At 42.2% G+C, this 9,806-nt stretch overlaps 1 protein-coding gene across 14 annotated transcripts in view; it reads left to right on the plus strand.

The window, feature by feature from the left end:
* R3hdm1 (R3H domain containing 1) overlaps window positions 1–8,052 on the plus strand; it is a 138,031-nt gene extending 129,979 nt beyond the window's left edge. For 13 of the 14 annotated variants that reach the window (XM_008769460.4, XM_008769461.4, XM_008769459.3 and 10 more), the window contains 4 exons: window positions 1,680–1,824; window positions 5,608–5,690; window positions 6,064–6,148; window positions 6,717–8,051. In XM_008769460.4, coding sequence (XP_008767682.1) covers window positions 1,680–1,824; window positions 5,608–5,690; window positions 6,064–6,148; window positions 6,717–7,078 — 675 coding nt within the window. In that variant the 3' untranslated portion in view covers window positions 7,079–8,051. Of the gene's footprint in view, window positions 1–1,679; window positions 1,825–5,607; window positions 5,691–6,063; window positions 6,149–6,716 lie in introns of all 14 variants that reach the window. The other variant, NM_001134867.1, reaches the window with a different exon arrangement.
* The last annotated feature ends 1,754 nt before the right edge of the window (window positions 8,053–9,806 follow it).

Here is a 9,806-nt window from a genome sequence, read left to right on the forward strand (position 1 = left end):
TAAGAGTTTCTGGGTTGTAGTATAAATTGATCCAGCTCTTTCTGGAATGCCAGATGGTGACATTTTCCCGCTTTCCAAAACACACAAGGTACAAAGCCTGAATCACAAATCTACTTTTGGAATTTTTCCAGTAAAGAATGATGCAACAAGCTATTCACAGTGGTAATGCATGCCTGTAATTTCAGATCTTAGGATGCTGAGGGAGGATAACCTGGGTCTGAGGCCCTCACCTCGAGGAAAAAAACAAAAGTCAAAATGATCTTTAGAATTGGGTCTTCAAGACATCAGAGTTCTGAAAAGAAGTCGTACGGGATAATAGTGCTGAACACCACAGCGCCTCTGACTCATGGCAGCACTGACTGTAGTCTGGATTCCAGAAATAAGGGATGTTACTGCCTCTCTTCTGCTACAAAGAAAGTGGTTGAGACGTGTGTTAAAACTGAAAGGACTCTGTAGTTTGGATGATAGTATTACTATGGATGTCTCAAGTTTTGATGATTCTTCAGTTAAGAGCACTGGCTACTTGTCCAGAGGGACTGGACCGGATTCCTAGCACCCACATGGCAGCTCACAGCTGCCTGTAACTCTAGTTCCAAGGGATACAGTGTCCCCTTCTGACCTCCATTGGCACCTGACATGCACATAGTACTATACATCTATGGGGGGCAAACACCCACATACATTAAATAGGGAAACAGAAAAAGTCATTGGTTTTAGGAAATAGACACTAATTTATTTCTCCTAAAGGAGTATCATGGGCTGCTCACTCCAATTATTTTCAGAAAAAAATGATAGGATGCATATGTTGTGTAGCACACCATCGTTTCGGTCAACAGTGTCCAACACTGGTCGGGGGTATAATGGTCAGCTGTGGGTGTGGTTCACTAGGAGAGACCTGGGTTAGCGTGTCTGAGGTCCTAGATTCAATGTCTTATTCCCCCCAAAGAAACAGATGTATAATGAATGGAGCTGAAAAATTTCTATCACCTAGCACCATTGTAGTGATTTAAAGTACACTTAAATGCTGACATAATACCCCAATGCTATAATGGCATATTTATCAAGAGACTCTCATATCATGAAGTCATGTAACTATATATAGGAAGAGAGAAAGTAAATAAATGTCAGGAAAATGTAACCTGATTGTGGCGGTACGTGCCTAGAAACAGCACAAAAAAAGAGGCAAAGTTGGGAAAATCTCCAGTGAGTTTGAGGCCAGCCTGGTCTACATAGTGAATTTGAGGCTAGACAGGGCTACACAGTAAGACTGCCAAAAAGACAAAACAACACCATTTAGGAAACTTGGGAATCCTTTGTATAACAGTCATTATTGTGACTATTTTCAAAGGATGAAATTATTTTTAATTAAATCTAAAATGTTTAGTTTTTAAAAAAGGGGGGGGAGAGGGATAGTATGTGTATTATTCTTGAAAAAGCAGCGACATTTTTGCCAGGTTACAAAGCAGGTTTCAAAAAATTATAGTCTGTTCTCATTTTTGTAGTAGTAATGATGTGTGAGTACGTATTCGTTATTCATAATGACTTTAACTCTTTAACAAGTATCAACTTATAATTCAGTGAATAATTTTATAATTCAGTGAATAGATTTTTTTCCAAATGTAAGTTTTCCAACAGCCTGCCCCAAGTGTGACCTCATTTCCCCTCTACTGTGATTGCAGCACAGCCCGCAGCTCAGCAGCCCCATCCTTTCTCCTGTGCAGTCACCAGCACCAGCGCAGCTGTCCGCTCTAAAGACCACCCGTCCCTCCGGGCCGCCGCTTTCCATCGTGTCCCAGTTCGCTAGACCTTTTGTTCCTGGGCAGGGTAAGTGTTCGTGAAACTGGTCATAGCGTCAGAGAGCTGTAAACCGTGTCTATGGCACCCGTCCCTCTTCTCTGTTCACCTGCTCAGTTATTTATTTCGTTTGTGTGTGCATCCATGTGAAAGTCAGAGGACAACTTCCTGGAATTGGTTTTCTCCTTCCACCATGTTAGCTCTGGGGATAAACGCATGTTGTCAGGCTTGGTGCTGATGCCTCATTAGCAATATAGTAATGGCTTTAACTCCTTCCTTCATTGTAACAGTACACAGTGACTTATATGTGTTATTTATTAAGAGATTGATTCAGTGAGCATTTATGCAAAGTTTATTGTGCCCTGCTCTATGAATAAAGAAGTGCATGCAGTCATAGCAGATTCAAACACACATGTGCTTGCAATTTTTTTTATAAATGAAAAATTATTAAATGGGGAGATATTCACAGTATGACTTTGTAAAACAAGTTAATATTAAGATTTCCATAAAGCCCTTGATTTAATATAGTCAATTGCCAGAAATGTTTTATATTGTAGAAATGTTATATTAAAACAAGAATGAGGGCTGGAGAGATGGCTCAGTGGTTAAAAGCACTGACTGCTCTTCCAAAGGTCCTGAGTTCAATTCACAGCAAGTACGTGGTGGCTCACAACCATCTGTAACAGGATTTAATTCCCTCTTCTGGTGTGTCTGAAGACAGTGTTTGGTAAAGAAATGAATCTTTTTAAAAAGCAGAGAACAAAAATTAGTTGCTATTTTATTCCCACTAAAATAACTATGACCAATAATATTGTCAACACCAGAAGTTGAAGATCCAGAGAAGCAACTAAATAGACCTTGGTGGTAAGAATATAAAAGAATAAAGGCACTTTGGAGAAAGTAGAAGAGGTTTCTTGTTAATCTCTTGCCACATAGCCTAGCCACTCCACTCCTAGCTGAAGGAGAATGAATTGTATTCAGACCTAACCAAGAACATTTACAGAAACCTCAGCTCAAATGGGACTTGATTAAATTATATATCTATCGCCTGGAATGTATTTTATTTATATATACCATGTGTCCTGTGGAGTACATAGTAATAAGTGAACAAAGCAAGCTATATATATAAATCTAATTTATTGTTTTAAACAGAAATCCAGCCACATAAGAAAGTGTGCTATAAGATTCTAATTATGTGAAATTTGCCTACAGCAAGTTCATCCAATCTGTAAATCCAAATTAGAAGTCAGAAAGTGCTAGAAATGAGATGTAGAGGATAATCTGAAGAATGCAAATACCCTTTGCCCTTTTTGTAGTCATTGTTACATAGACATACTACTGTCTAAATTCATCGAACACGACCCTTCAAATATCCATTTTTATCGTATAACAAGTCAATCTCACTGTTTAAAAGAGTGGTAGAGTATACACACAGCAAAAATGAGCACACTTGTATAATATAACAAAGACTTAACATATACACACCAAAACATCAGAAGCGATAGAATTACCGGGATGACTTATATTTCCCCCTTTATAAAATGGAAATACCTTATTCATTATTGTTGTTGTTACTATTATTATTATTATATGAGTGTGGGTGTGAACTTAATGTATCTACTTTGAAAATTTCTATATGTATTTAATACTTATATTTATTTATATATTTAATACTATTTCATTTATATGGGTCTTTTGCCTACATGTATATCTGTGTACCACATGGGTCCGTGGTGACTATGAAGGCCGGAAGGTCAGATCCCTTAGAACTGGAGTTACAGATCAGTGTGAGCCACCATGTGGTGCTGGGAATTGAACCCAGACCCTCTGGAAAAGCAGCCAGTTCTGTTAACTGCTGAGTTATCTTTCTAGCTCCTGTTTCTTATTTATTTGTTTTGTTGGGTTTTTGTTTTGTTTTATTCTTTATTTCATATGCCTCGCTGTTTTGCCTGCATAAGTATGCCTGTTTGAGACTATGATTCCCTGGATTGGATTGACAGACAGTTGTGAGCTGTGATGTAGATGCTGAGAATTGAATCTAGGTCCTCTGGAAGAAAAGCCAGGACTCGTTACCTCTGAACCATCTCTTCTGCCCTGCCAGCCCCTAATTTTGTTTTTTGTTATTTTTTTATTCATTTATTTATTAGTGTGTTTGTTTTGTATTTCAAGACAGGGTTTATCTGTGTAGCTCTGGCTATCCTGAATCTCATTCTGTAGATCAGATTGACCTTGAATCAGAGATCTGCCTGCCTCTGCCTCCCAAGTGCTAGGATTAAAGGAATGGGCCCCTGCTACCCAGCTATATAAACAAATAATCCATGGACATGGCTAAAAATTAAGTGGAAAGATGGCTAATGATTAAGAGCACAGACTGGGGGTTGGGGATTTAGCTCAGTGGTAGAGCGCTTGCCTTGCAAGCGGAAGGCCCTGGGTTCAGCCCCCAGCTCCGAAAAAAAAAAGAAAAAAGAAAAAAGAAAAAAAGAAGAGCACAGACTGCTCTTGCAGAATATCTGAGTATGGCTCCAAACACCCAAATCAAACAGCTCAAAAGTGCCCATCATTTTACTTACAAGGGAATCCAGCACCCCTGTCTCCCGGGACACCTGCTTTCCTGTGTACATGCCCACACACATACACACATGTACATAATTAAATTTATTTTTTAAAAACTCTTAAGTGAGGGGCTGGTAAAATGGCTTCATTTATAAGGACACTTGACTTGCTGCCAAGCCTGACAACCTGAGTTAGATTCCCAGGACAGACTCTCATGGCGGAAGGAAAGGGCTGACTCCTGAAGATTGTCCTCTGATCTTCACACTTGTTTTATGAAAAGTGCATGTCCACACATGCAGTAAATAGTAAATAAGTAGGTGGACTTTGTTTTTTACTAACTCTACTCAGAGGACCTCTTGTTGAGGACTTTTTGGTTCCCAGCACTCATATTGAGCAGCTCCTAACCGCCTGTTCCTCCATCTCAGGGGTGTAACACCCTCCTCCAGCCCCTCAGGCACCTGCACTCCTGTGCACAGAGGCACACACAGAACTAAAACATTAACTTGGTCGTTGGTAGTGCATGCCTTTAATCCCAACTCTCAGGAGGCAAAGGCAGTCAGATCTCTGTGAGCTTAGACTACATAAGAATGCAGTATAGGGGGGCTGGGGATTTAGCTCAGTGGTAGAGCGCTTGTCTAGGAAGCGCAAGGCCCTGGGTTCGGTCCCCAGCTCCGAAAAAAAGAACCAAAAAAAAAAAAAGAATGCAGTATAGGTTACCCGCCCTCCCCACTCTGTTCCTGCCATCAGCCCTTCTCACAGTCCTGCCGACAGTTCTTCACCTTTCAGACGTTTACACTGACCCTTTGAAGAATTTAAGGAACTTTTTCCATTTAAGAAAAAAATAAAAGTAAGCCAGGTGGTGGTAGTGCACACCTTTAATGCTAGCACTAGAAAGGCTGAGGCAGGCAGATCTCTGTGAGTTTGAGGCCAGCCAGGTCTTTGGCTTAGATGGCTCAGAAATTAAAGGAACTTGACACCAATTCTTATGTCTCTAAATTCGATTCCCAGAACCCACGTGGTAGAAGGAAAAAAACCAATGTCCCCAGGTTGTCCTCTGTTCCCACACACCCACAATTTATTTTATATGCACACATATACAGATACACAAATAACAGTTTTAAAAACATCTATTACCTTTGTTTGTTTCCCACCAAACATGTTTCCTGTGTTTATCTTCTTTCTGAACAGTTTAACAAACTCTGGTAAGTACATTACAGCCAAGAAGAGGGAACCATGAAAAGTGTTTTTAATGACTTTCAGGAGATGCCAGGTATCCGCTGCTTGGCCAGCCCCTGCAGTACAGCCCTCCTACTCTTCTGCATGGACACATTCCACATCAACAGGTATGACAGGCAGTCTGCTCCACAGGCTTCGCTGCCAAACACCCTCACTCTTCCTGAAGATAGCAGAGATGCTAGAGCCAGCAGCTAATGCTTGCTAGCACTGGCCCCGAGCACAGCGGAGCAAGGGACAAGGTGGCAGCCAGTGTCTGAGTAGTACTTTGTCACTGATACCAGAAAGTGAAGGTAGCCACAGGCCCCACACCTTTGCTTATGCAAGAGGGTCTGCAGGGATGCCCTAGTGAGTGCCAGTGTTACAGAGCAGCATCCAGCCTGACACTGGTTTAATTTCTGCCCAAATCCAAAACCCAAAGCTTGTTCAGGTGCTATATCTTCAAATATTACAACTTAGTTTGCAACTCTTCGGCTTTTCTAGGGTCAGTCTGGCAGCAGGCATGGAAACCGAGGACGTAGACAAGCTAAGAAAGCTGCATCCACAGACCTTGGAGCAGGAGAAGCAGGTATGCCCATAGATGTAGGTCTGAATACCCATACTACCACACCGCAAACCTGGGCTCCATTCTTCTAGAGTCCGCCTCCACCTTCAGGGTCTTAGGTGTGGTGTGAGCGTGTATATAGTAAGACCTTGGCAGGTAACTTTGGAGCAATAGAGAGGGTCACAGAGTAAAAATGTGCCTGAGAGCACCAGGCAGAGAAAGGCTTCACATCAGCAGTAAAGGGCAACAAGGAAGGACTTGTCTTTCTGTGGTATGTTTTGTCTTTGTACTTCAATTCCAATAAGCAGCCTTGGGTCCTAAGGGTGGGTGCTGTTATCTTTAGTTCACATTGGAAAGTCAGAAAAGTTTTGCCCAAGATGACCTACCTGATCTAGAGAAAGCGACTGCTTAGTCCACAGAGTAAAGACTGAGACCAGTAGCTTAGCACTTAGTGCTGAATTGGAATGATTTTAAAGAGTAATGGAGATGTGAGTTTATATGTCAGAATGTTGTTTCCTGTCATCTGGGACAGCAGTACTTGGTCCAACTTCTCTGGTGATAGGCATTAACTCTCTCACCTCTTTTATGCTAGTCGTCGGCAAGGTCTTGGAGATCACAGAACTACCAGACGGAATAACTCGAATGGAAGCTGAGAAGCTTTTTGGGGAACTCTTTAAAATTGGCGCCAAGATCCGATGGCTCCGGGACCCCCAGTCTCAGCCCCAGCTACGTCGTCATCCTCTTTGCTGTGGTAGTGGGGATAACACTGTCAACCCCGAGCGCTCTAAACCCAGTGACCTGGCCTCTACATACACTGTCCTAGCCACGTTCCCCTCCATTTCAGCTGCACAGAGTGCACTGAAGAAGCAGATCCATTCAGTGAACAAGTTTAAGCTGAGAATGAGCAAGAAGCACTACGACTTCCACATTTTGGAAAGGGCAAGTTCTCAGTAAACCAGCCGCTACCTTTGGACCCCACTCTAGAATTCCCTGCCCTCTCCCATCTGATTGGCTTGTTAAGTGGAGCGTATGTAATATAGAGACTCCTGGGATGTTTGGCCGAATTACAGCTTTTGGAAGAAAGTCCAGGGACCCAGTGAAGGGAGGGGGGAGATACCCATTTCACCCCAGTGACTATAGGAATCCACACAGGAATGATACAGAGTTAGCAGCGTTCTCTAAGGAAATGCTGTTCAGATGCCTCCTAACTTTTATAGTTATTTTGTTTTATATTTCTGAATTCTTGTATCAGATCCAAAGCTCTATTGTACAGCAAATTATTCTTCAAAGTGATTATAACCAGTTGCAGCCTGTATTTCTTTTTGCAGCCAGCACAGTGTGAACCAACTCAAACTTTGGGAGAAAAAGAATGCAGGAGTGGAATAACCAAGTCAAAACCATGTCAAAACTATCCTCTGGGGGGCTCTGAGGGTGCTAAGGAGACCCACAAATAAACAATGACTCCTCCACTGAATTGCTAAACACAGAAAACTTTCCAGGAAATCCAGAACTCCCCAACAGGGTCCTTCCTTCTTCATTTAGGTAGTATGGCTGTTAAGTGTAAGGTAAATTATGTTCTCAATGCCTCTTAATCAAACCACTTAGGTTAAAAAGAAATAGGAATCATCCTAGGCAGGAAAATTATTCCACTTTTTTTTAAGTGTCCTTCCAATAACTAAATGCCGCTCGTCAGCATTGTCCTCTTTGGAAATTTTGTCTCCTGAGGAAATGCACTTGACGAGTGCTGAAACTTCTTAAGTGGTTTAAATTTTGTTTTCATTGTTTGCAGCGGATTACTGGACATCAAAGATTCATTGCACTTATGAACAAGGAACTTTATTTTCAATTTCTGTGTAATTTTGCAAGGCTGTACAATGTGCTGATGCAAGCCTTTTTCAGTTCAAGAGAATAAATGTTTACAAATGTAGACCTACTTTGTCTTTTTATTTTTTAATTAGAAACATCCTAGGGACTGGTAAGGTGGTGCATTGGGTGAAAGCACGTGTTGCACATCAATCCCTAAAATCCACTAAAGGTAGGAGAGATCCCACCACCCAGACTTCTCCTGTGACCACAGTGTGCTTTCCCATGGTGTCAAAGTAGTAAGTGAAAAAATAGCGTCATAGCTGACAACAAAATGGAATCTGACCTCTCCTTCAGGCCAAGGGACGGTTTTTCCTGATCCTAATATGGAGGAACTTGTGGCCTGGGAGGAGAGGAAGTAGACCTCAGATTAAAAGCCTATTAGTCTGGTGGGCTTGATGTAAGTCAAGGCAGCACATTCCACAAAGCAGCTGAGTTGAATTCTCCACATCAGCAACAGAAAAATGTCAACATCAGACCTCAGCAGAGGCTCAGCAGCAGGTCTTTGTGAAAATTGTCTGACCCCAGCACCTCAGCAGTCTTCATGGTCCAGTACCCCACTAATCAACCATGGCCCTGTATCTGGGATTCTTGAAGCTTTGAGATCTGACACTGGAAGAAAACCTAAGGCTTCTACTCATACATTCAACCCATCGGTACCCCGAGTAAAACACTGCAGAGTAAAACTTCACCAGAGTAAAACACTGCAGCTGCTTGCTTGCTTGCTTGTTTGCTTGCTTGCTTGGTTTGCTTTGGGTTTTGGTTTTGGTTTTGGTTTTTTTCAAGATAGTGTCACTCTACGTAGCCATGGCTGACCATGCTGGCCTCAAACTCAGAGGTCCCCCTTCCTTTGTCTCCTGAGTGCTTAGATTAAAGGCATGCACCACCACTGCCTGGCTGCAGCTGCACTTCAGTGCCCCACTGCTCCATCAGCTCAAGCAGCATCGTGCATGTTTCTGGCATATTTCTAAACCAATTCATTTTGGATTAATTTTTTTCTTTCCTGGCATGGAAATAGGAAGGGCATAAGGGAACGACAGAAAAACCTGAGTCAGAAAACAGAAAAGTGATCAAGGTAGTTCTTCTTTAGGAAAGGAAAAAGGGAAAGTAGATAAAATTATTAATCAAGTAAGTTTCAGTTCTCTTGTTGCTTAAGAAATTTAGTTGTTTAACATAAGCCTTAAACCACATGGTGGTCGTGAATGTCTATAATCACAGCACTTGGGAGGTTGATGCAGGACTTACAGTTCTAGGATCCATGTGGTGGAAGGAGAAAACTGACTCCTGTAAGTTGCCTTCTGACCCCCTCTACACACACTCACTCTCTCTCTTTCTCTCACGCACGCACACACTCACACGCATACACACACACACACTCTCTCTCTCTCTCTCTCTCTCTCTCTCACACACACACACACACACACACACAGGTCCTTCTAGTTAAAGAAGTAGCTTAGTTAGCACAATGCTTGTCTAACGCTTGGAGAGCACTGGGTTTGATCCGAAGCACCACATGAACCAGGTGTGGTGGTACACACATACAGTCCCAGCATTGGAAGGTAGAAGCAGAAGAGTCTGAAGGTTATCTTTGGCAAGTTGGAAGACAGCCTGGTCTATGTGAGACCCTGAAATTGGTTGCTGGTCTGACTTGGGTCAAATCTATTATGATGGTAAAATTTTTAAAAAGGCGCTGGTGGAGGGCTTGCTCATATGCTTTTTGAAGAAAAGGGATAAAGGTGTTGTCACCAAGTAGAGCCTCCATAGACTTGAGAGCAGCCATCCTCAGGAAGACTGAAGTCGGGTCACAAGGCAAAAGGAT

Source organism: Rattus norvegicus, chromosome 13 (genome assembly GCF_036323735.1).
Source record: "Rattus norvegicus strain BN/NHsdMcwi chromosome 13, GRCr8, whole genome shotgun sequence".
Taxonomy (NCBI): domain Eukaryota; kingdom Metazoa; phylum Chordata; class Mammalia; order Rodentia; family Muridae; genus Rattus; species Rattus norvegicus.